The following is a 27,146-nucleotide window of genomic DNA, read 5'->3' as shown; positions in this document are numbered from 1 at the left end:
CTGTGCCTAAGAGCCTCCTCCTGAATGTCTCTTTGTTGCTCAGATGTGGCCCTCTCTCTCTAGCTAAGGCAACTTGAAAGGTGAAATCACTGCCCTCCCCCCTACGTGGGATCAGACACCCAGGGGAGTGAATCTCCCTGGCAACGTGGAATATGACTCCTGGGGAAGAATGTAGACCTGGCATCATGGGATGAAGAACATCTTCTTGACCAAAAGGGGGATGTGAAAGGAAATGAAATAAGCTTCAGTGGCAGAGAGATTCCAAAACGAGCCGAGAGGTCACTCTGGTGGGCACTCTTATGCACAACTTAGACAACCCTTTTTAGGTTCTAAAGAATTGGGGTAGCTGGTGGTGGATACCTGAAACTATCAAACTACAACCCAGAACCCATGAATCTTGAAGACAATTGTATAAAAATGTAGCTTATGAGGGGGTGACAATGGGATTGGGAAAGCCATAAGGACCACACTCCACTTTGTCTATTTTATGGATGGATGAGTAGAAAAATGGGGGGTGGGGGGGGAGAAGGCACCCAGTGTTTCTTTTTTCCTTAATTGTTCTTTTTCACTTTAATTTGTATTCTTCTTCTCTTTATTATTATTATTGTGTGGTAATAAAAATGTTCAAAAATTAGTTTTGGTGATGAATGCATGACTATATAATGGTACTGTGAACAACTGAATGTACACTTTGTATGACTGCATGGTATGTGAATATATCTCAATAAAAATGAATTAAAAAAAAAAAAGGAAACCAAGGGAAAGAAAAGTTAAGTAAATTTCCCCAAAGCCACACAGCCAGTAAGTGGCAGGGTGAGGAGACTCAACAGGCAACGGAGTCCACAGTCATCTCTGCTCCGTGAAGTAAGGAATGACGTCCCCTGTGCCTCCAGAGACCCTAACTTCGTATGTATCAACAGACCTCAAAATTTTTGGTCATTTACACTCTAGAAAATTATTGAGGACTACAAAGTGCTTTTTTTTTGTGGGACAGAAGGAAAAATCATGAAATCAGAGAAAAATGACATCACATATAGAAGAACAACTATTTGAAAGAACATGATCTTATCAGAAACAGTGGAATAATGTCATAAAAGTGCTGAAAGAAAAAGTTGTGAAAACAGAATTCTATGTTCTGTGAACATGCCCTTCAAAAGGTAAGTGAAATTAAAATATTTTGAGCGAAAAGAACACTAGTAGAATTTGTTGCCAGGAAACCTGCACTATAAGAATTGCTGAAAGGAAATGATACCAGAGGGAAACTCAGAACTTTAGGAAGGAATGAAAAGATTAACAGTTAGTAAATACCTGGGTAAATATAGATTATTTTTTCTTTTAATTTCTTTAAAATACATATGTGGGTTTAAAGCATAATAATAGCATAGTTTCGTTGGTTTTATAATCAATAGTGCACTGAAATCAGCATGTACTGGCTCATTAAATTTTCAGGAAAGTATTAAATTTTCAGGAAAGTTGCAAACCTGTTGAAGTTGTGTTGGTTGCTTGAAATCAGCCATGATGGGACTGTTTTCAAACACTAAAAGCCAGAAATTTTTTTCTTTTTTTTTTTTTTTGAGAGTCAGTTATTAAACATTAACCAGCACACCATTTATATTCTTTGTAGCTGTAATATATACGACCACTTTATCATAAAGATCTATATGACTGCAAGTTCTCTACATTATACTTAAACTGATACAATATTAACTCCAATACACAATGAAAAGTTAAGGATGTTTATTTTAATCCCTAGAAATACTACTAAAAAGAATGTAAAGAAGAACTAAAAAAAAAAAAAATTAGATGAATTACAGTGATGTTCTAAAAAAAATTCAAATAGTCCACAGGGGAAAGGAAACGGGGAAAAGAAAACCACAAACAGGGTAGAAAACAGGAGACAAATTATGAAATGGCACATTCACCAAGAAAAACTATACGCTGAGCCATAAAAAAAATTTTAAAGATTGAAATTGGAGAGAGTATATCCTCCAGCCACAATAGAATTACATTAAAATACATTAGAATGTCTAGAAAATCACAACTATTTGGAAATTCAACAACCCAAATATACAAATAATCCATGGGTCAAAGAACTAATCACCAAGGGAATTAGAAAATATTTCAAACTTTGTAATACGAAAGACAACATAAAATTTGTGGGATGCAGCTAAAACAGTCATTGGAGGAAAATTTATAGTTTTAAATATTTATGTTAAAAAAGAAGAAAGGTCTAAAGTCAATGATAAAAAGCTGGAGAAAGAAGAGTAAAGTAAACCCAAAGTAAGGAGAAATTCTGAAAAATACTAAATATCCCTTCTATTTCTTTTTCTAAGGGTCATGAGAAAACTCTTGGGAGGGATGGAAATGTTCTGCCTATTTATTGTGGTGGTGGTTTCATCAATGTAAGCATTTGTCAAAACTCATTAAATTCTACAATTTAAAGAGAAGCAGTTTATATTACTTAATTTATACCTCAATAAGGCTGAATAAAAAACAAAGGAGCTTTGACGTAGATGTGTGCCCAATGGGTTAAGGGGGGAGAGGGCTGAGAAGGGGATGACTATAGAGGCCTCGGTAAGGACTTTGGTTTTTATGAGATATACTAAGAGTACTCAGTTCACTGCTTAACTCAGTAAATATTTCATAAATATTTCTTCTCTTTCCTTTATGAAGGCAATGGAGAACAGAAAGGGCAAAGCAGATTTCTCTGTGAACTTGAAACAGTGCTACCATGTAGTGGGAAAAGTCCTCATTGTTTTATAAACAAAATTTTTTTTAAAAAAAAGCTTATTTCACAAAAGATGTCAAGTGAAAATTTAAGCTACTGTAGTCCACATAGTGTTGGGGATTGAATCACGTACCTCATAAATGGTATGTTCAAGACATAATCCACAGTTCTGTGGGTGTGAGGCCACTGGTAAACTGGAGCTCTAAAGATGTTACTGTTAGTTCAAGTGTGGCTGAACTGAATGAGGACGGACTTTAATCCAATGTGGCTGAAGACCTTATAAGAAAAGGGAATTGGATGTGGAAATAGAAGTCAGAAGTCTGCAGAAACCAGAGGAGTAGATACAAGGAGGGAAGGAGGGGGAGAGAGACAGAGAGAGAAATCGGTTTGACGGAGGATTGCTGAATACTAGAGACCCTGAGAGAAAGCCAGCCCTGCCAGTTCCTTGATGTTGAACTTTAAGCCTCCAAAACTGTGAGCCAATAAATTCCTGTTGTTTAAGCCAATCACCGTGGTATTTGTCATAGCAATCTAAGACACAGCATGAAATGAATCTTGCTGTAAATCAAAACTTCCTTCTCTGAAGTGATTTTAAGTAAGCACAAGGTAATACAAGTTTCCAAGACATTGCTCTCTTCTATTTCTCCCATTGCTTGCAATTCTTTTCTCCCAGGTGGTATTTCTTTCAGGGATTTGACCTCAGATGTTGGTGTCCAGTGAGCTTTATTGTTAGGCCTTGCCTTAGTTACATGTCATACTTATCCTGTGTAATCTTTATTCTGAAAGCTTATCTTTCAGATCCTGGCCAGACCTTTCTTGAAACTCCAAGTTCCAGATCCAGCTTCAAGTCAGGCTACCAAATGTCCTCACCCGTACGTTCCCAATACACCACAATCTCAACATTTCCCAACAGAACTCATCCTTTCCCACCCCAAACCTGAACCTATCCTTCCTATGATATGTTATAGTAAATGACTTGAAATGCAGTTGTTCAAGCAAGAGCCTGAATTCATCTTTGACTCTTTCCTCTTTTACCCCCTATACCTAATCAAGTAGCCAGTTTTATCCATTCTGTCTCCTATTTGTTTTTCCCAAATCTAGCCTAACCTCTCTCCATTCCCACTATAATCAAATTACCTTCATCATTCACCTGGGCTCTCAATAGGTCTCCTTGCTTCTACTCTGCTCCCCCTTCAAGCCATGCCACAAAATAGTCAGCATTATCCATATTGCCTTCTCCCTTCTCCCTTCATCCCTATCCCTCTTTTTCCTTTCTCTCTGTTCACATATGATTTATTACATGTACATTTGAAGTTGTCTGTACCTTGGGTTTTGTAATGCTGAGGAAAAATATTTTTAATGTATTCAGTAAAACCTATTTGATGCTATTTGATGCATGAATTTATTCTTGGTATTAAAATTTATACAGTAAATATAAAGCAGAATTCCCTTTTGATCTCCACTTCCACTCCCCTCCTTAGAGGTAACATTACCACAATTCATTGATTCATTGATTCATTCAGGTGCTCATCAACTATGTATCAAGATCCATTATGTGCTCAACACTCAATTTAGTGGTGACCAAGATCATGTCCTAATAAAGTTTATAGTCTTACACACTTAGCAGAAAAAAAAATTAAGTAATGGCACAAATAAATATAAAATTGCAATGTATATAAAATACAGGAATGAGAGGAATGTTTCACCTGACCAGGGAGGTCTGAGAAATATTTCCAAGAAGGGACTACTGATCCAGAGCTTAGCTGTCTAATACAGTAGCCACATGTGACTATTTAAAATAACTAAATTTAAATAAAATTTAAAATTCAATTCCTCATTCATACTGTGTGCATTTCAAGAGCTCAAAAGCCACATGTGGCTTGTAACTACCGAACTGAACAATACAGATATAGAACATCTCCAACATCTCAGAAAGTTCTGTCAGGCAATGTTAAGCTATAGTATGAATTTGCGTTAGACAGGCAAAGAAGAAAGGGAAGAAAATGCCAGGCAAACAGGTCTCCATATGGCAGGAGACAACATGGTGAGGAAAAGGGTCTCAAAGAAAGCCAGTGTGCTCAATGCTAAGAGGAAAAGGGAAAGCAGTGGGAGATGAGGCCTAGGAATAGATATATATCTTCCAAATGCTAGTGGGGGAAAAAAAAACCCAGAATCCAATGAAAGACAGTGAAAGAAAATAAGAAGCAAAAAATACAAAAAAAAAAAAAAAAAAAAATGTTCACTAAATAGGGGGAAAAGATGGCAGGATGAGTTTAAACATATCAGACCCAAAGCTGCATGCCATGTACCTGGGTTTGTGTAATCTGCTCTAGGAAAAATACTACATTCTGCACAGCAACTGCAGGGGCCAGAGTGAGGGATTAAATAGATACATGAAAGGAGCCACTACCCCTCTATCCATTAAGTCTTTGTGGGTGGCATTAATTTCTACCATTGCCTCTGGTATGTGATACTGTTTTTACTTTCTGCATGGAGTCAGTTTCAGTAAGACTCCTGTTTGGTCTTTCCTCCTACAAAAGTTCTTACTCAAAGGTGAAAGACCCAATGTAAGGGGTTGCCAGTTGCTAAATATGTCCATTCCAGATATCAATTTTGGGAACAGGGAAATGCTCTTAAGTCTCTGCCCTAGGATTCTGGAACAAGACTTTCTTCAACAGAATAGAAATAACAGAATAGACACGGTGCTAAGGCAATTTTGCCTTGGACCCCATTCAAGGAAGATTGGTTACTGAAGGACCAAAAGGGTCTTGTCTTGAGAGGATTTATCTGGTTTAAGTCATCTTCAGTAGACTAGACCCTAAAGTCAGTATAAGAGCAAAGCTCTGGGTAAGAGCTTAAAAGCACTTTTAAGCTCCTTTTTTTTTAGGAAGAGGAAAGACACTTTGAATGACATTAAAAATTGGCGTAAGGAAATTCTTACCTTCCTGGCAACTTTCTAATCACAAGGACTTTACCAGTTGATTCTCCCTAGGTCACACCTTTTTCCTAAGATTGTGGCTCATTCGTTCCTTCCTTCATTTATTTATTCATCAATCATTTATTGAGTATATTATTAATCATTAAGATACCTATTCAAAGGTGGGTAAGACACAGATACCGTCTGCAGGACTTTAAAATGAGGGCTCCAAGGGGCCCTCAATAAATAGCACCTATTTTCTTCACACAGGCTCTGAACTAATTTGATAAACGAAGAAGCAGTAAAGACTGTAGTATCTTTGTTCCTCATAGAGGTTAGTGGTGAGGACAGGCTTGAGATCTGAGAGCCAAATAGACCCACTATTTTAACTCCTGCATTTCAAAGATTTACCCACACAAGACATGTTGGCTTGAGGCGGGTCTCTCCCATGAAAGAAATCCACAAGTGATATTTATGACAGGGAAGAGTGGAGATGTGTGTGGTCTGAGAGCAGGTCTTTCCAAGGACAAGGGTGGAGCTGAGTTCCCATGTGTCTTGTTATTCTTCCCATATTTGCCAATTGGAGAAGTCACTCCACTTCCCCAGGGCCAAAGTAAACAAGGGATGCAGGGAAGCCCAGAGTTGTATTAATTGAGCTGCCTTCCCAGGAATGAAGCATCAGGAATGGGCAGCAGACCTCACAGGAGAGAAGACACATTATACTCAGGGAGTGTGAGTGAATGTGAATTTGTATTCTTTTAGTTTCCTAGTTTCAGCAGAAAGCAAATATGAAAAGGGTCAGGTTAAACGATGGGAATTTAACTATTCATTGGGTTGAGGCCAGGAAAATGTCCAAATCAAGTAATCATCAAGGCAATGCTTTCTTCCCGACTGCCGGTGATCCTTGGCTCCTCTGTCACATGGCAAGGCACGTTGCGGCATCTGTGGTCTCTTTTCTCTATGTTGATTTCAGCTTCTTGCTACCACAGCTTTCTCTCTACCTGTGTTCATTCCATTTATGAAGGACTCCAGTAATAGGATTAAGACCCATCTTGGTTGGGATGGGTCACACCTTAAATGAAGTAGCCCTATCAAAATCTCTTACAATGGGTTCACCCTCACAGTAGTGGATTAATTTTACGAACATGTTTTTCTTTTCTTGGAACAGTTCCAGACTACCATATGTGCTATGAAAATAGTGAGCAAGATGCTCTATCAAGTCAGAGATTTTACTTCTGGCTTGAGGTAGTAGAGGAGGTATCTTAGAGCAATTGAAGGATTGTGACAGGCATTCCAGCCAGAGAGATAAAAAACATGAGTGGTTCTCATGCATAGCTCACGTATCATTGAAGTACTCAAGATGCTTTTTTATTTGAGTAATAGAGGGAAGCCTCAAGATCAGAGGCTCCAGAAGGAGAAGATAACTAGTTAGGATTTAACCACACTGTTTTCATTAAGAATATAAGTGATATTGTTTTTTCCATTGAAGATAGGGTTTTAAATATTTAAAATGCATTTATTTAAGTTAAAAAATGAGAAGAATATGAAATAAGTAATAACAATGGCACATAGATTTGCAAAAATAGTGAATGTTGGTTAGTTTGGGAAAAAAACAGATTAAACAAAAGCATAATGATAGGAAAGTGCAGGGGCACTGGTAAGTTGGAATATAGTGTCTGTGAAGTGCACTTCGGTTGTGGAATCTGGAAAAAGAGGATGCACAGAGAGCAGGGGGTGGTAGGTCGATTTATGCACTCCAACAGACACATATTCTTGGTCTTAATCCACGTTCCCCTGGGCATGAACCCATTGCAAATAGGACTTTTTGAAGATGTTATTTTTAGTTAAGCTGTGGCCAACTGAAGAGGATGGGTCTTAATCTAGATTACTGGAGGCCTTATAAAGAGAAGGCCACAAGGAGAAGCAGGAAGTCAGCAGAAACCAGAAGAGCAGACACAGAAACGAGAGGATGTCACCATGTGATGGGAGGCAGAAATGCAAGCCAAGGCCCCGGAGGACTGCTGACAGCCAGCACCAGAAGGCTACAATTTTCAGGAGAAAGCAAGCCTTGCCGATATCTAGATTTTGGACCTCTTCTAGCCTCAAAACTGTGAGCCAATAATTCCCATTGTTTAAGCCAGCCCACTGGGTGGTATTCATTATGCAGCCTGGAAAACTAACACACACAGAGAGTCTTGGAAGCCAGCTGAAGGAGTATGAGCTCTGTTTGAAAGAAGAGGGAGATGCTGATGATCTGTAAACAAAAGTAATATTACTAGAAAACTTCAAATTTAGAATATTAATCTGACTGTGGTTTGAAGATGGATGGGCAGTGGGAAGGGGGACTGAAGGCAGGGAAATCAATTAGGTGGCCACTGTAATAGGAAATGGGGGCCCAAACCAAGCTTGTGGGTAGGAAACATCTTCAGTTTTCAGAATGCCTGGAAATCACTGTGCTCTTCATTAAATAAAAAGGAAAAGAAAAAGAAAAAGAAATATTCATATGTAATCCTATAATATGAACTATGATTTACTAAATTTAATTTCCATCTCATGCTATAAAACAATATATGAACTATATAATCAAGAGTACAAAGTGTCCATGAAAACAGTATCAATCTTAGCACAGTTGGCTCTTTCCTAGTTTTCTTGCAACTGTTTATTTGCAACTTGTTAAACGAGTTTTTTTCCCTGTCACCAGATGATTGAGTGAGCCTCAAATATTTGAGAAAAATATATAGAAAACTTATTTTAGAAAAATTTATCTATTATGATTTTTAAAATGAATAAATAAAATCTATAATCATTCCATTTTAGGAGAAGAACCTGCATCCAGAACCCTGCAGGAATATCAAATTAATAGTAAAAATTTGATATTATTAATCAATAAAATTATTTAATAATTGATTAAACAATAATTTAATAAATAATAACAAAACTAGCTGCCATTTATTAAACACCACTTGCATTGTGTTTCACATACATTTTAAAATGTAGGTATTATTGTCTTCTTTTTACAGATAAGGAAATTGGAGTCAGAGAAGTTAAGTCAATTGCCCTAGGTCACACAGCTAATGAAGGCAGAGTAGGGATTCCAAGGCAAGCTTGTCTGACATAAATGGCAGCTTTCTCCTTACATACACCGCTTCTAAATTGGAGGACTGTTATCCTTTTATTCCCTTCCTAATTATAAATTATCATCATCAGGCAACTACCTTCATGTTCAGCATTTTGCTCCACCATACTCCTCATCTTTCAGGTGTATAAAAAGAAAATGCTAATGAGGAAGTGGGTCATATGAACCAACTTTTCCAACACCAACTAAGACACCACCCGGACCCCTGAGATGCCCTTTGCTATATTGGCAAATAATTTCATCTAGGAGTTAAAGAAAATGCCTGCTCATTTCCTTCTAATCCCACTCCCCACCCTCATTCTCTTACTTCAGGCAAGGTCTGATTCATGCAAACTCGTAGGAGGATACACCCTCTTAAATGGAATCTCTCTCCCAGGCTGTCAGATTCTCTGAAAGTCTCAGATCTGAGAGTCAGCAAGAGTCCGAAGTGAGCCCACAAGCGTCCCTGGAAGAGTTCACCACATTATGCTGTTATGTTTATTCGTGTATGTGCTTAGACTGATGAGCTTTTCTCTTGAAACTCTGTATGCAGGCCACCTTAAAATTTGATCTAGAAGAGACCTTAGAGAAAATCGACTGGGCAGTTCACCCATCCTGCAATCGTAAATTTGCCTGTCTCCCCAGGAGACAGAAGTGCCTTCCCAGCCCCAGAAAGGTGGCGTTCCTCTTGACACGTGTCCTAGCCCCTAATCTGTCACCCAGCACAGATTAGGTACTCAACGAATGGACAAGTGGATGGATCAATTCCAAGCCGTTGTCTCCTGACGGTCCAGAGGCCGAAAGAAATGAGATGACTTGCCCGATTTTTCGAAGGTCTCATTCCCAGTGCAGGGTACGATATCCTGGTGGATGCTTTTGAAGCTATAACAGAGTGGGCTGGAATCTTTGCCACCTCTTGGCTTTGCTAGCAGGGGAAAAAGAGCCTGCTTCCTCGTCTGCAAAACGGGATGAATAAGGGCCCACTGAACAGGTCTGTAGTGAAGAGTTCATGTAATCTTGCATGCAACGTGCGTATCACGGGCCCGCCACTGGCAGAAAATGGGAATATTCTGATGGGGAGGAAATGGGGGCATTCGCCGGATAAAAGGAGCTGAGAAACGGTGAATGGTGGGGGGGTCGCGGGGCAGCTGAAGGGGCTGGTGCGTGTTCCACGGTTGGGTCCCCGGGATCGCAGGTCTGCTCTGGCCATCTTCTGCAAAGTCGGCTCAAAGAGAGCCACTTCCCTTTCCCTAGGTGCTGCCGGGAGAGAGCTGACCCGGCAAGAAACTGCAACGCCGGGCGCAAGAAGACACTTTAAAACCCTTTCCGGACGTGCCCGCGGCGTGCTCCGCCCCGGAAACACGCCTCCAGGCGCCACCGCCTTGGCGCGCTTTTGAAACAGTCTCTTTTATTTCGGGGACTTTTCCCAGGTTTGGGCCTCTTGGGGAACTTCTTTCTCGCCTACTGAATTCCCAGGCCTCCAGGTGCGGCGGAGCTGCCCACCGTGCGCGGCGATGAAAAGGACGCGCGAGGAGGTGGACGCGACGCTGGAGATCGCCAAGCTGAACGCGGCCGAACTACTCCCTGCGGTACACTGCCTGGCCTTCGGCCCCAGGGCCAGCGGCGCCGCCGCCGGCGACTTCTGCCTGCTGGAGCTGGAACCCGCGCTGTGCCAGCAGCTGGAGGTTGGACACAGGTGAGGCCAGGGCTGAGGGTCTGCAGAGCGGGGCCTGGGTGCGGTGCTCAGTACTCGCCGCGCATCCAGGTTGGTGCCACTCAGGATGAGGGAGCGGGGCCAAATAGATTGATTGATTTGGCCGGGGATGCACAGCCATCTGCTGACTTTTTCCCGAGGTCTGGACGCTACTGCTAGGCCGTTCAGATAGCTGGACTGAGGTGACGAAGATGACTGGTCCAACTGAGTTTGGAGGCATGTGTCAGTGGCAACAGGTCAGGAAGTAAAACCTCAGTGGGGTTTTGAAGATGTTGACAGTGAGGCCAAGGGCTCCACAGAACGTTTTGTCATTCTACCTTAAAACGATGGCAATATCGAATATTTTTAGAGTTCTTGCCTTCTGATTTTAGTTCATTTTACCCAGGTAATAGGTAAAACGCCTAAGAATAAGTTTGGAGATATATTAAAGACTTGGTAATTTGGGGAGGCCCCAAGAAAGGGACTTGCTTGGGGTCACTTAGTGGGGATCTGAAGCTGTTTCTAATTCCAGCTCAGGTAGGAATTTGCTTCAGAACCATGGATAAAAACATGGTCAAAGGTGAGGTGGTTCTTGATGAAGTCTAGAGAATCACTGAATCTCTTAACTTAGTTTGGTTCAAATTCCTGGAAATTAGGCTTGATTCTCTTCTTGGTCATTGTTCTCCCACGCCTGTATTTACTTTACACATCAAACGATTACAGTTAACTAACCAGTCTTCAGTTACCAGCCCTATCATATCTTTAAGGGAAGAGGACTTCCCACATTCATTAGCATAACAGCTGAGTTGATGAGGATTTGCTAAAAGACTTCAGGTGTGAGACCTCTGTCCAGTTATAGTTAATCTAGCTGGCAAAAACCAGAGGGAACTGGAAACGTGTTAAAAAAAATTTTTTTTTGATGGGGGAGGGAGTTGGTATAAAGAAAATATTTCAAAGCAAGGATAGGACAATGAAGAAATGAATGTTAAAGAGTGGGTACTTCCAGCCTAATAAGCATTATTAGCACCAGGAAGCTGAAAAAACCTTTTCTTCTTTTCACTTTATTGACTTAGCTTTAGAAAAATTTACACGGCCTTATATTTCAGGGTTTCCTTTTTGTTTGCCAAAGAAGGGAGTTGAGTTCAGGAGAGTCAAATGCTTCATAGACCGAAAAAGTGCTAGAACCAATTTCCTTGTTATCTCCATTTTCTTTGTCTTTAGTCTTTCCTTCTCTTCACCTTCATCCTTTGCCTCTTCCTTCTTCTCGCCTTTTTCAGCCTTGATAAACTCCCATTTTTCCACATCAGAGTCTTTCCTTTGGTCCAGTTTGTAAACATATTATTTTCATATTTTTCCTTTAGCTTTGCTGACTTGTTTTCATAAGGTTCCCGCTTCTTTGCAACATAGCTGATGGTTAGGCCGGAGGTAATCCTTTGATTTTTAGGTGATATTCAGAACAAACAAGGAAACTTGAGTGCATTGGGATCCTTGAACTTCCCTGCCTTTAGAAGGAATGTAGGTTTTCATTTCTCTTTTACAACAGGCCTTGCCTGCTTTTGCCAAGTCTTCCACATTTCCTTTCTCTTAGACTCTTGCTACTTGAGCATTTTGCTTTCAGGCTCAGCAACTTGGGCATCATCTGGGAACTTGTTAAAAATGCAGAACCCCAGACCCCATCCCAGGCTACTGAATCCCAGTCTGCTTTGTAACAAAATCCCCAAGTGACTCTCACATATAAGTTTGAGAAGTATTGTTTTAGTGTTTTAAAAAATTGTGAAGAATCTTCACTGAAGCTTCTGGATGACTTGTCTTTTGCTCCTCCCAGCAATTTGCACAAAGATGCCATATGGTGACATTTTGCTAGTTATTTTTCCTTGGTAAGGCACGTGGTGCCCTCTGGTTCTCACTTGACCCAGTGATTACATGATGGGACTCATCATTGTGCAACAGCCGTGAGAGTGGGACCAGATGCAGCTTTATGACTTAACTCCACTTCTAGGTACATACCCAGAGGAATTGAAAAGAGGGATTTGGACAGATACTTGTACAACAATATTCACCACAGCATTATTCACACTAGCTAAAAGGTGGAAACAACCTAGGTGTACATCAACAAATGAATGGTTAAACAAAATGTGGTATATACATACAATGGAATATTTTTCAAACATGAGAAGGAATGAAATTCTGATACATGCTACAACATGATGTACCTAGAAAACATTATGCTAAGTGAAATAAGCCAGACACAATAGGACAAATATTTATGATTCCACTTATATGAAATATCTAGAACAGGAAAATTCATAGAGACAGAAAGTAGATTCGAAGTTCTCGGGCTGAGAGGAGAGGAGGTGAAAGTGGGAGTAATTGCTTAATGGGAACAAAGTTTATGTTTGTCATGATGAAAAGTTTTGGTAATGGGTGGTGGTAATGGTAGCACAACATTGTGAAAGTAATTAATGCCACTGAACTGGCAGTAAAAAAATGGTTAAAATGGAAAAAAAAATACTTAATTTTAAATTCTATAAGCTTAGAGGATTTGGATACTGGTTATAATGAAGATGTCCAGTGGAATCTCAGTAAACCATATATTTTTCCCCCCTTTTCCTGCAGTCTTGTGATTCGTGGTGATAAAGATGAACAGGCTGTACTCTGCAGTAAAGATAAAACATATGGCTTGAAAATAGCAGACACTTCAAATATGTTGCTTTTTATTCCTGGTTGTAAAACTCCAGACCAGCTGAAGATGGAAGAGACACCCAATAACATTATTCACACTGAGGTACTGTTTTCTGTCTTCTGACTTACATAGGAACAAGAACGAGGACACGCTTGTTAATCTTGCCTTTAGTTAAAAATTTTAGGTACGAAATGTATAATCGGGAAATCTAAAAAAGTCTCTAAGGAAATTTGAATTTTTTTGGCAATTTTCTGAAGTTCTCTCTATTTTCCCAATTTTATTTTTAAGTTCCAGATAAGTTGACTGTGTTCCATAAAGTAGAACATCTGCTATTAAGTGACTCATTCTAAAAGTTTTACCTATTTTTAGTAAATTTCTCTATGGATATTTTGAAAGGAGACTCCCTCAAAACTAATAACTAATGCATTTGGCAATGCTTATGAGATTGAGAGGTGAAGAAATTTGAATTTTTTAGGGAAGTTATTTCTCAGCTTTGAAGTTGGGTTAGTTAATTAGTATTTGTAGCCAAGTCTAACAAATTCTTAATTATTTTGGAGAATACCGATGGTAGTTAGCAAACAGAAGTCTCCATCTTGTCTAGGTTGTTACACACACAACAATCAAGGCTAACTACTTTCTTAAAAATAGAAATGGAGTGGGAAGAAGGGAAAATGCTGGGAAGCTTCCGTGATTCACATGATATTATTTTGGTTTTTGTAGAATTATAAATCCTTCAGTGTAATTAACTAGAAATACTGACATCTCATCCACTTGTAAAAGACAGTATTTTCTTATCACTCTCCTGTTTTGTAGGTGTTTTTGTGAGGATATAACAATATCAGTGAGTGCCTTGAGCTCTCATTTGTGTCAAAGTGAATTCTGTGTGTTAAGACTAGGTAAGACTTAACCAAGACCTACTGTTCCGGTTTGCTAATACTGCCGTTTTGCAAAATACCAGAAATGGATTGGCTTTTATAAAGGGATTTATTAGATTACAAATTTATAGTTTTAAGGCCATAAAAGTGTCCAGATTAAAGGCATCAACAAGAGGGTACCTTCACTGAAGAAAGGCCAATGGTGTCCGGAATACCTCTGTCAGCTGGGAAGGCATGTGGTTGGCGTCTGCTGGTCCTTTGCTCCCGGGTTGCATTTCAAGAGGGCTTTCTTCAGAATGTTTCTAGGCTTTTGTCTGTCTTAGCTTCTCTCAGCTCTCTGCTTGGTTCTCCTGGGGCATTTCTCTCTAAGCATCTGGGAGTCCTCTCTTAGCTTCTCCGGGGCAAACTCTGGGCTTCATCTCTTAGCTTAGCATCTCCAAACGTCCTTCTGTCTGCATCTCCCAGTGTCTCCAGGTGTCTAGGTCTGTGTCAGCTCTTAGCTTCTCCTGAGGCAAACTCTGGATTACATATTTTAACTTCTTTCCAAAATGTCTGTCTCATCTTCTCTGAGCTCCTTCTCTCTGTGAGTTCTCTTAAAGGATTCCAGTGATCTAATTAACATCCACCCTAAATGGGCAAGGTAACATCTCCATGGAAATATTCAATCAAAAGGTCTTACCCAACAAAATTAGATTAAAATCATGGCTCTTCTGGGGTCCATAACAGCTTCAGACTGGCACACCTACTAACCCAAATCTTAAATCCCTTCATTATTGAAGACTATGATAATGTACTTTCTTTATTTTCTGTTTTTCAGCCTAAAAATATTCATTTCTCTGGTTTCCAGAATGGTCACCATCCTGGTCATTATTTTCTTGGGATACTCTGGTTTCCAGAGTACACTTGAGATATGAAGCTCAATTATTGGTTCTCACTATGTGAGCAATTCTTAACTGGTGGTTGAAAGGATGTTTCCTGAAGATGCCCATCCATCTACTTGAGATGGCTGGATGGGTATCTTCCCAACAGAAAGCAGAATGGCTTGGCTTTCTTTCCCTACATCTTATTGAGATCAGGTGGGTTAGTTGGAATTTTGTGTGAAATTTTCTTTTAGAGTGGTCCTTAAGAGGATATGATATATTTGTAATTTCTAGATCTTTGGTTTTTCTAATAATTATTGGGAATTAAGAAGTTGTAGACCTAAATTAAAGAAGCTGAAGAAGCTTTTGATGGAGAATACCTATGAAGGACCTGACAGTGAAAAAGAACAGGAACCAAATCGCTCAAAAGTAAGACTATTATTTTCTTTTTTTAAAATTCAGGATTTTTAAATAGAATTATAATTAGAGACACCTTAATGGTAACACTCTTAATTTTTAAGGTTTATATTAAGAAATTTCATATATATATCTCAAAGCAGAGAGAGCAGTATAATAACCCCAATATATTCATTACTTAGTTTGGATATCAGTATTTGCAATCTGGTTTCTCCTAATTCCTTTCCCCACCTCCATGTTTCCCACCCCGCCCTTCCTTTTCAGGAGTATTTTAAAACAAATCCTAGACAATATGATGGCATTCATATAGTTGAAAGCGTCTCATGTCCCTATAATATGACAGTTTTTTGAAGGTAAAATTAATTTTTATTCTATTAAAATATAACTAGGCTCCTTTAAGAAAAGACATTATGGAAATGGAAAGTATTCTTGTTCCTCTAATGTCAAAACTGACTAATTCCTGAAAGTTTGGAAGAAGTTTGGAAAAAGAATTTAGAAGTTTTTAATGTAATTAAAACTTATATCCCAAAGACTTGAACATATATTTGTACACCATTGTTCACCACAATAGCCAAAAGGTAGAAGCAACCCAAGTGTCCATCAACAGATGAATGAATAAACAAAATGTGGTATATACATGTAATGGAATATTATTCAGCCATAAAAAGGAATGAAGTTCTGATAATACTACAACATGAACGAACCTCGAAGACATCATGTTAAATGAAATAAGCTAGATACAAAAGTACAAATATTGTGTGATTATGTGGATATAAAATACTGAGAATAAGCAAATACATAGTGCATAAATACTGCCTTAATCTATCCTATACATTTATTCCCCAAAATGCAACTGTAAACCTAAAAAATATTATACCTCAAAGGCCTTAAAACATATTTCTCTTGTTTCAGTACACAACTGAAGATTTGTTTGATCAAATTCAGGCAAGTGAAGAAGAGATTATGACCCAATTACAAGTTCTTAATGCCTGCAAGATTGAAGGTAGCTTTACTATTATTATTAATAATGAGGGAATTGGCCATCATATGAAGAGAGAGGGTTTTGGACATCTTTGTCTGATTGCATACTGTTTATTTAATCTGCTTTGGGGCTCAAAGATGATATTTCTAAGTTTGGTTGTGAGTAGAAACTACATGTGATCATTATATCAGGAAGTCAATTGAGACCAGTCACTTTAACCACTTAATAGTGGTGATTAACTACTTAATAATAAAGGCCTTTTTCTTTGGGTTAAGTGGTACTAGAAGAATCTTGTTAGATTGAGAAGGTTCCTTAGGAATCAGGTATTTTTTTATTTTTTTTATTTCTTTTAATTGTAGAATATAACATATATACATAGAAGTGATAACTGTCCAAGTGCAATTTAATAAGTAGTTAAAGAGCAAATTTCAAAGAATATTCCAGTTCCAGTTTCAGTTATTTCCTTAAGGTAAAATATAGCATATATACAAAAAAGGTAATATCTTTCAAAGTTTAACAAGTAGTTATATAGGAATTTCCAAAGTTCTAACCCCTTCATATTTTTTAATAAATGAAGAAACTGAGGCCTAGGAAGGGGGCTGACTTGTCTAGAGCTACACATTGAGTTAATGACTCATGAACTCACAGTTCACAATTAAATAATAACTTCATTGAACTTTCAAGTTGCTTGGAAGATGGAAATTTGTTTCTTCTTGTGCTAACTCAATGTATTTCTGAATATGTATTAAGTAGTTTACACAATAAGACTGTGTAAAGATATGGTGGTGAATGTTGGTCTCGGGTTGAAGGAGAAGCCAGTAGCTACTCCTTTCCATGTTTTTATTGGCCTCCGGTCTATAGTTGGAACTGTGTTTCCAGCATCTGGGCCTGCAGTAATACTTAAGTAGCTGTTTACATACATTTTTCCATCCAGTATAACTTGTGCAGAAGAGCAGCTTGATTCTGCACTCGTGTATTAGGAAGCAGAAAATCAGCATGGTTAAGTAAATTCACTGTTTGATTTGCTCACAGTCTTCCAAGCACAAGTAGTCTTTGTGGGACTTGAACACTCAAATGTAGCAAATTCTGCTGTATAAAGAAACTGCACACAACTTTAGAACTAACTGGAAGCAGTTTGCCTTTGTTGTGGTTTCTCACGACTGATTTCGTCCTAAGCATCTGAAATAAAGTTTTTAATTAGGGAACCTTGCTGCCGGACCATGGTAGGTGGATACTGTGAATAATAAAAACAAACAAACAAACCACAAGCAAACCAATGAATTTTAGTGAAATTTTTGTGAGGGGATACATAGATTATCCTCACTGTCTTCCTGGTTTCACATCATGCATCCTACTTTTTAACGTTGCCTTTATTTTTTCAGAATAAGGAAAAAAACATTTTCCCTTGGAAATGGTGCATGTGTACTTGATTTGTTTCTCCAGGGGTGGTGATGGTTATCATGGATTATAAAAATGGCATTTCATGATCTTCCATAGGAATAGGGAAGGGTGTCTTAAAGTCCAGCCTTTAATTGTCCACTGTCCCACTTTACCTCTGGGTCTATTGTCTCTAGAATGAGCTGGACTTCTTTATGAGCATGGGGACACCTTGGCTGTGATGAGAGTTATGAACTGTGGCAATGCAGCACAGTGTAGATAACTGTGTAGGATACTGAACCTATGACCTTCACCTCTTTTATATTAAGTTCGAAGGAAATGACTATCCTAGCTGCAGGTTTCCACATTTCCACTTAGGATGACAAGGTGACTGTGAGATAATGAATATTAAAGCACTTGAAAAAAATCAAACTTATTCATATGTTAAAGTAATCTTTAAAAACCACCTGATCTCCTTCAAGACACAATTTAAAATGATTAGGGAAAAAAAGCATAAAAGGAAGCATTATGTAAGGAAACCTAAGACTTCTAGTCTTTCTTTTTCGCAGATGGGCAAAATTATGCCCTACTTATCAATCTATTAGCCAATTAATTTGCTTAAAATATGCTTTAGTAAATATAATTTTTGGAATTTATAGGTTATTGGAGGATTCTTGAATTTGATTATGAGCTGAAACTTCTGAATCATGTAACTCAGCTTGTAGATTCTGAATCTTGGTCTTTTAGTAAAGTTCCTTTGAATATCTGCCTTCAGGAACTTGGGCCATTGGAACCAGAGTAAGTATTTTAATTGCTTGTCCATCTAGATTTTCTTAAGGGCAAAATATATTCTTTTCCAGACTAGAACTAAACTATTAGACTATTTGTATATAACTATATCCTATTTATATTTTGATATCTTATAAAAATGTTTGAAATATACAACCTGAAAAGAATTGGAGAATTTTGGTCACTGGGGTCAATAACTGTACATTATCTTTTTTTCTCCATAAAAAAAAAAATAAATAATTGATATGTTTGAGCTATTTCATAATAATAAATTTATTCTACACAATTTATGTAAAAATGTTTCGTTTCCCAGTACATTTTAGTTAATTCCTAATCTAAATAAAGTATTACTTGGTGACCCAAATCACTTAGTACTTCAAATGTCAAATTTATATCTTAGTTTCTAGGTGGAAACAATGAGGTTTAAAATACAGTATATAAAAATATTGATAACTTTTCATATTGATGTTTTAAATTTTTCAGGGAAATGATAGAACACTGTCTTAAATGTTATGGAAAGAAATACATAGATAAAGGTAAGATTTGGAAAGTATTTGTTTTAGTTTCTTGGCTGCTAAAATAAATACCATACAGTGGGTTGCTTTTACAATAGGAATTTATTGGCTTACGGTTTTGAGGCTAGGAGAAGTCCAAAATAAAGGTATCAGCAAGGCAGTGCCTTCTCCCTGAAGACTGTGGTGTTCTGGGGCTGGCTGCCATCAGTCCTTGGTCCTTGGCTCATCCATCACTTGGCAGCGCACATGGCAGCCTCTTCTCTTCTCTTTGGGGTCCCGTGACATCCAGCTTCTGACTGCTCCCCATGGTTTTTCTCTCTGTGACCGCGATAAGTCCTCCAGTAATAGGATTAAGATCCATCCTGATTAAGTTGGATCACACTTTACCCGAAGCAGCCTTATCAAAAGATCTTATTTACAAATGGGTTCACACTCACAAAAATGGATTAAGATTAAGAACATATTTTTCTGGGGTACATAGCTCCAAACTACTGCAGTGTTCTAATGGGTATTTTAACTCTTGTATGTTAAAATTGGTAGTGCCTTCCTGAAGTGTGTTCATATTAAAAATAAGAACTCCATGGGGCTGTGGGAGCTCAGTTGAGGAATATCATTCCTTCTGAGAAATTGGATCAAGGAGAAGGAAACATTACCATGTTTAGTTATAAGAAAACAATATAGAATAACTGACTCCTTTTCCTTAGGTGAAGTTTATTTTGAATTGAGTGCTGATAAAATATGCAGAGCAACAGCACAAATGCTACTTCAGAATGCAGTGAAATTTAATCTTGCTGAGTTTCAAGAAGTATGGCAACAAAGTGTTCCTGAAGGAATGATAACTAGGCTTGATCAGCTGAAGGTAACAGCATACATTGAATAGTGCCGTAATTCAATGGGTTTTCATTAATTACGAGGAGAAATTAAACTTTTATTGAAACTGAATTTGTAGCTAATTTATTTTCCTACCTGTGTACCAGAAGTGCACCATCACAAAGTCCTATATGAGAAATAAACTTTATTGAGGTATAATTTTCGTGCCATAAAAGTCACCCTTTTAAAAATGACTTTAGTAAATTTACTGAGTTATGCAACCATCACCATAATCTGGTTTTAGAACACTTCCATCACCTCAGCGAGATCCTTGGGCCTATTTATAGTTAATCCCCATTCCAACCTGGTGTATCTCATTTTGTGCCATTTTTCTCCGTTTCAACCCTCACCATCTTAATCCAAAAGATCATTGTCTCCTGCCTCTACAACAGCAAATAGCAACCCTAAGTGTTCCCCTTGCACTTTTAATTCTGCCCACCTCCAATCCATTCTCTGAGGTGATGCTGGAATGATCTTTTAAAAATGCCAGTCAGATTAGATAAATGCCTGGCTTAAAACACTTTAATGGTCGTCCATTGCACTTAAGATATAAAATTCAGTATTCATATCATGGCTTACAAGATCTCACCATCAGCCAGTAGTGCTTTGTCTCATGTTACTTTCTATCACTTTCTACCATTGCCTACCAGCCTTCTTTCAGTTCTGCAAAAGCGTCAAGCTCTTTCCTGCCTCAGGACCTTCACATGGGCTTTTTGTTCTAGAAAGATCTCCCTAATTTCACCTGGCCACCTCCTACTCATCTTTGAGTCACTTTATCAAGGAGGCCTTCCTTTACTCTCCACTCTAAAAAAGGCTCCTGTTTTATTCGCCCATGGCACTCTGCACTTTTCCTTCATAGCACTTACCACTGTTTATAATTAAATATATAGTTGTGGAAAAATGTTTAATTATGTGGCTCCCACTCTCCACTTTGATACCATTTTTTGTTCACTGCTGCATGCCAATATCTAGGCATGGTGCCTAGCAGTTAGGATATGTTCAATAAATATTTGTTAAATAAATGAAAGGATTTACTCAACATTTACAGAATTCCTTTTATGTCTAGGCACCATGCTAGGTGCTTGGGAGAAATGTCACACAAGGTGTCATCAGGCTGTTCAGATGTAGCCTAGGGATTGGCAAAAGGACTATTCATTATATGTATAAATCTGTTCTTAAAGTATAGAGTGATGTATACTGTGGGAAAGGCATGCACAAGATGATATGTGAGCAAACAAAAGGGGCTTATCTATCACTGACAAGTTGGGCACAGTTTTCTGAAGGAATGGATGTTTTAGCTGCTGAATTTTGAACATGAACTATTGCTCACTAGATGGAAGGGCAGAGATGGGAATCCAAGGTGAGCATGTTCAAAGGGTCGGAGGTATAAAACAACATTGGGGGGAGTGTTAATAAGTATGCATGACTGGAGTGAAGCACCACTATGGACTCTGCTGAGAAATTTCAACTCTATCCAGAAAGCTCTTTGAGGCCATTCAGCAACATCAGAAGAGTTACATGATCTGTTTTGCCTTTGGGAAGATCTCTGTGGCCGCAATGAGGAGGAAGGATTGGAAGTTGGCTAGCTCATGAAAAAGGAGAATAGTTTAGTCCAGGCACTCAACACTTAAATACTCCTAAGATAGTACTGGCTGTAGAAATAGGGAGTGGGGAATGGAGAGAGAAACCTTGAGACCTTAAAATCTATAGGACTTAGAGAACATTTACATGTAGAGTTTAAATAATGGAATCTACGATGATGCCTACATTTCCTCTTTCTTAGGATAGTGGGACTGGAGCAGGTTGGGTGAAAAACACAGTGAGTTCATGGATAGATTTGGATATAGAGGCCTGGGGCTCAGAAGAGAGATTTGAACTAAAGCTACAAATACTACCATTAGCAAGCAACTGGTATTTCAATCCAAGGGTTTAGATGAGATCACCCAGGAGACTGACAGCAAAATGACTAGTGGGACAGGGATAGAGGCATGGGAACTGCAACATCAGGCTAGGAGAAAGATAAGGAGACAGTGATGCCAGGTGCTAAAAAAAGGAGAGAGATTTAAAGGGAAAGGAGCAATCAGCATTGACAAACAGAGGGCTGCAAGATGAATTCAGACAAAGGCCCACTGGATTTGGCAATGAAAGGTCACTGGTAACCATTGAAACTAGAGCTGTTTTGATAAACTGGTGGCCATAGAAGCCAGATGACAGAAGAGAAAGGGAGAAGTCATCACTGCGTGAAGGAGCTTCTGTTTATAAAAGGGACTATTGAAAGTTTCTGGGTTGTTTGTGTAAATTTTGTGACGTTGACATTGTACCTTGGGCTACACTAAGTCTACAGGTAAAAGAATGATTCACATTTTAAAATTAGCATATCTTTGCCCTTTTTTCTCTTGTTTATTGTAGGGTTTAGCACTGGTGGATAGACACTCAAGACCAGAAATCATATTTTTGCTGAAAGTAGATGATTTACCTGAAGATACTCAGGAACGTTTTAATAGTCTATTTTCTCTAAGGGAGAAGTGGACAGAAGAAGATATTGCTCCATATATTCAGTAAGTAATTTATTAGAAATAGGTTTTGAAGGTTATTTGTATTTTCAGAAAGAGTGGCATAGAGTTTTAGATTTTTAAGTAGAACCTAATTTTTAAGTATTCCTTGAAGATACTGCTTCCTCTGAAACTTTCTCAAGTGCTGGCTGTCATTCTCTACTATTCCAGAGAAGTTACTGGTCCTGGAGGAGGGTGTACATTATCTTTGTTCCCGAGTACTGCTTCTAAACTACTTCTCTGCCCTCCTCCCTGCAAAATTGCAGCTTTCTGAGGGGCAAACTCTACACTGACTCTATGGCAAGACCTCTCTCTGATTGCCACCTGCTGTCTTTACTGCTGCCTTACTCTAACCCCCTCACTTGAACATTTTGGTAGAAGCCAAATTGCAGAAGAGAGACATTGTCCCTGAAGTCCAGGGATTTGAAGTCCACTGCTTACAGGACTTCAAATCCACTGCCGCCACCACTTGTTCACCATGAATCACATCTCTTCCATGCCCTCTTGGGTCTCCTCAGCTTGGCTTCCATGGTCAGTGTCTTAACTCCTACTGTATACTCTTTACTCCTTTGCCTCTCTCTCCCTCTGTCATATCTCCCAGGCGAAAATCTAAAAGAAAATTTAATCCAACTTTCTGCTTACTCTGTGCCTGCATCTGGGCAGCTGAAATTTTCTGGAGAAAACTACATGATGGAGCTAGCCAGTATCATTTAAGAACTTAAGTGACACTTAGCACCGTCCTGGTAAGGCTTGCATTTCATCATGGAATTTTTCTACCCTTAGAGACTGCACTTTCTTTTGTCTTTTCAGAGGAGCAATAATACTGCCTTGCCTCCTCTTTACCTTCAGCTAATGACCTTGTTTCTTGAGAAAATGGAAGCAGTCAGACAAGAATTACCTTCTTTCCCACTGCCAAATCTACCACTTTCCTTGTATCTGTACCCACCTCCTTTGCAGTTCTTCCTGTACGATGCATGAACTGACCTTGCTCCTAAGGCCATTACCTCTTCTGCACTGAATTTCAGCTCTTCTGTCCTTACAGACTTGCATCCTCCAGTTAAATCCCCTTTCCCCCTTGCATTATCACTGTCTCCCTGTCTACTGGCTCATTCCCATCAGCATATGTTTTTCTGTAGTATCGCTTGTCTTAAAAAACAGTTAACAGTCTATGAGATCCCACGTCCTCTGCTCTCCTTGAATAAGAAGACTCCTTTGATAAGTTCTGTGTACTCATCCTCTGCTTCCTTGCTTCCTGTTCTCTCCTTAACCCAATAATACCCATCTTTCTACATTCAGGGGTCAATGGTCTGACCTTGTTTACTTGAACTCTTTGCACTATTTGACAAAGCAGACCACTTGTTCCCATCTGAAACATGCTGCTTTTCTGCCCCTGCTCCTCTAGTGGCAGCTCCTTTTCTGTGTCCTTTGCTGATGTCTCCCTGTTCTTCCCAATCTTTAAATATTGGAGTCTCTAGGACTCTCTTCTTGGCTACCTCTTCTTTGTTATTTTCCCCTTGGTGCCTTCATCCAGTCCTGGATGAAGTGACTTACAATTTTTTATCCCTAAGCTCAAGATTCTTATATCTAGCTGCCTAATTAATATATCCACTTGGATATCTCATAGGAATTTCAAACATAACCTTCTCATAACAGAACCATTGATTTCCCCTTTCTCCTTTCCCACCATCCTCCCAATCTCAGTTAATAGCACTACTGTTAATCTAGTTGCTCAAACACAAATTCTAAGAATCATCCTTGATTCCTTTCCTTCCCTCACCCCCTTTGTCAAACTATGAAACTACCTTCATTCAGGACCAATCCAGAATCCTATCTCTGCTCAGCATTCCCAACTTTATCACCTTATTCCAAGCCACATCATCTCTTACTGCCTCTAAATTGGTCTCCCTGCTTCTATTTTTGCCTCTCCTTTCTATTTTGGGAAATTTTAAACATTTGAAAGTGAGAGTGTAATGAATCTTCCATGTACCCATCACCCAGACTCCATAATCATCAATTTATTGCTGCCATTATTTAAGACTTAGATCACATTATACTTTTCCATTAATTAAAACTCCCTTAGTGGCTTCCCTTTACACTTAGAATTAAAGCCCAAATGCTTTTCATGTCCTTCCAGGTCCTACACCATCTGGCCCTTGCTTCTTTCTCCAACTCCTGTCCTCCCACTCTTCCCTTCCCTCATTATGTGTTAGCCATACTCATTTCTTTGAGTTACAGAAGAGGAAGCTGAAGTTCAGGGAGGTGAGAGTAAGTGAACTAGACAAGCTTACATAGTGTTCCAGTTTGCTCAAGCTGCCAAAATGCAATATACCAGAAATGGATTGGCTTTTTCAATGGGGATTTATTAGGTTGCAAATTTACAGTTCCAAGGCCATGAAAATGTCCAAATTAAGGCATCAAGAGGTAGATACCTTCTTCGAAGAAAGGCCAATGACATCCGGAGTTCCTCTGTTACATGAGAAGGCACATGGCAATGTCTGATAATCCTTCTTCTCCTGGATTCTGGTTTCAAAATGGCTTCCTCCAAAATGTCTCTGGGCTTCTGTCTCTCTTAGTGTCTCTCAGTTTCTGTCTCTGTGAGCTCTCCTAAGGACTCCAGTAAACTAATTGAAACCCATTTTGAATGGGCGGGGTCATATCTCCATGGAAATAATCTAATCAAAAGGTCCCACCCACAATATGTATTCCCCCATAAGATTTGATTAAAAGAACATGGCTTTTCTGGGGGTACATAATAGATTCAAACCAGCATACTTAGTAACCCAGTATCCTGGTTCTCTTAATCCAGATCCCACTGCATCACATTGCTCGTATTTCTAACTTGGAGGCTGCGTGATATAAAGGAAATAACATAGATTTTGAACTCATACAGACCTGTCTACAACATTTGGCTCTGCCATTTACTAGCTGTATTAATTTATTTAACTAATCTGAGCCTATATTACTTAGACTGTTACTGTGAAGATTATATAAGATAATACATTTAATGTACCTAGTTCAGTTGAGGCTTAGTAACCTCCCCCCACCTACTTCTCACAGATATACCCCCTTAAGCTTGTTGGAAAGATGGATTTAGAGGCAGACAGATAAGAATAACTAATCTGAATAGTATATTTGCATTTCTTAAAATATTCATGATATTCATTTTTTCCCCTACAGAGATTTATGTGGAGAGAAGCAAACCATAGGTGCATTACTCACTAAATATTCTCGTTCTTCGATGCAAAATGGTGTTAAAGTTTATAATTCAAGAAGACCTATTTCTTAAAAAAACAACCATCTTTCCTTGGGACTGAAGTTGCTTAATGAAGTTGGTGGTTATAAGAAAAATATATTTTTATGTATTTATAATCCTGACTTAAAAATCTAGTCCTTTAAGGCATTATTCTCACCTTCAGCTTACATTTTTCATATTTCTTAAGTGCAATACGATATTTTTACACCTTCGAAGTTATGTTTGTATTATGTACACAGTGTAAACAAGGACAAAAGATATACTAAATACATTTCCTATATGTAGTATATCTCTGAGGTCTATATGGTTGTATTTACAGAATGATTCTTTGCCTTTTATAGATATTTAAGATACCATTTCTTTAGGATTTGATGGTCTAATCATTTCACATTTAAGTTTTTTTCAGAGATTTAAATAGAGATAGTTTTATAGAAGAGAATTATTTATTCACTTACATGTCATGTCTCAAGTGAGTAAGTTCTCCACTTTCAACCCTCTACCAAAACAGGAAGTCACTAGATGCTATCAGTTATCTCATTTAGTTCTCTGCATTGATGGAATTCGCTTGATAATTGATTGCTCCTCTGTTCACTTGGCTGGTGTAGATGTGCACTTTGAGATGAAATGGGTTTGATCCTCAATCCTATGTGAAGAATACTCAGAGCAGTTTACAATCCTATTAATGGATAATAGTGGCACAGGTAATACTCACTAGACAACTACAAGTAATTTCTAGTTGATTTTGGAATGGTTGATGAAGTTCTTTTGTGGCTTTATTTTACTAATTTGCCTTGGTTTAAACCAGTGTTTAAATTAATTTTAATTTAGCTAAAACATCACCAGGACAGTTGGAGGGGGCAGGCCAAGGTTAAATCTGGTTCAAGGTAAAAAAAAAAAAAAGATAATGTATAATCCATAATTAATTAACCAAGATTTTACTGTTACTGAAATTCACAACTGTTTTGCTTCTCATACACATGAAATGCTAACAGGATGGCTTCAAGTATTTATCCTGTTTTCCAATAAAAGTATTTGTTCTGCATTTATGTGGGTTAAGTGCAAGAATTTTTTTTTTTTTAAGTAATTACTGAGGCAGTAGTGCCTGGTGAGGGCTTTGGAATGTGACAGACTGCCTGGGGTCTAATCACTTTTTTTAACAGCTTAAATCATGGGTCTAGTTACCGTGACTGTTCACACTGCATGGGAGAGGCACATCGCTCCTCCTAGTTGGGGAGAACCCCAGCCCCAGCCCCAGCCCCCGCCACGATTTATAACTTGTTCTTTGCAAATCCAGTCATTTTATTTCAGAAAGTACTGGGCTGCGCCTTAATTCTACTAGAATTTAATGTTTTCTCCTTTCTTTCCTGCTCTTCTGCCGCCACCCGCTAAATATTTGTCTCCACTGTTCTAAATTGAACAAATCTCACCCTTTCCACCCAACAAATGCAATTTAGAAAACAAACACTAAAAATCCAACCTCATCGCATAGGCCCCACCCAGGTACACAACACTTCCGGGGT

General features: G+C 38.6%; 1 protein-coding gene across 2 annotated transcripts; it reads left to right on the top strand.

Moving 5' to 3' along the window:
- The first annotated feature begins 10,146 nt into the window (after positions 1 to 10,146).
- On the top strand, positions 10,147 to 26,570 carry DSCC1 (DNA replication and sister chromatid cohesion 1). 2 transcript variants are annotated; one of them, XM_037803021.1, is made up of 9 exons: positions 10,147 to 10,456; positions 13,070 to 13,238; positions 15,166 to 15,300; positions 16,201 to 16,291; positions 18,307 to 18,445; positions 18,920 to 18,972; positions 19,656 to 19,810; positions 22,231 to 22,379; positions 25,551 to 26,570. In XM_037803021.1, exons 1-9 carry the CDS (start codon positions 10,275 to 10,277, stop codon positions 25,657 to 25,659), a joined length of 1,182 nt encoding a protein of 393 aa, XP_037658949.1. In that variant the 5' UTR covers positions 10,147 to 10,274; the 3' UTR covers positions 25,660 to 26,570. The 2 variants fall into 2 exon arrangements, with proteins under 2 accessions (XP_037658949.1, XP_037658950.1); XM_037803022.1 differs by lacking the exon at positions 15,166 to 15,300.
- Positions 26,571 to 27,146: the final 576 nt, after the last annotated feature.

The sequence above is a fragment of the Choloepus didactylus genome, chromosome 14 (genome assembly GCF_015220235.1).
Source record: "Choloepus didactylus isolate mChoDid1 chromosome 14, mChoDid1.pri, whole genome shotgun sequence".
NCBI classification, from domain to species: domain Eukaryota; kingdom Metazoa; phylum Chordata; class Mammalia; order Pilosa; family Megalonychidae; genus Choloepus; species Choloepus didactylus.
Note: the sequence above shows the minus strand (reverse complement) of the source record. Positions and strands in the feature narration are given on the sequence as shown.

What these genes read in the sequence shown, in the direction of transcription:
- DSCC1 (XM_037803021.1), top strand. Translation starts at nt 10,275, where the DNA reads ATGAAAAGGACGCGCGAGGAGGTGGACGCGACGCTGGAGATCGCCAAG. An exon ending in TAATGCCTGCAAGATTGAAG is followed by an intron (nt 16,292 to 18,306) that starts GTAGCTTTACTA and finishes TGGAATTTATAG; the next exon opens with GTTATTGGAGGATTCTTGAA. An exon ending in CTAGGCTTGATCAGCTGAAG is followed by an intron (nt 19,811 to 22,230) that starts GTAACAGCATAC and finishes TGTTTATTGTAG; the next exon opens with GGTTTAGCACTGGTGGATAG.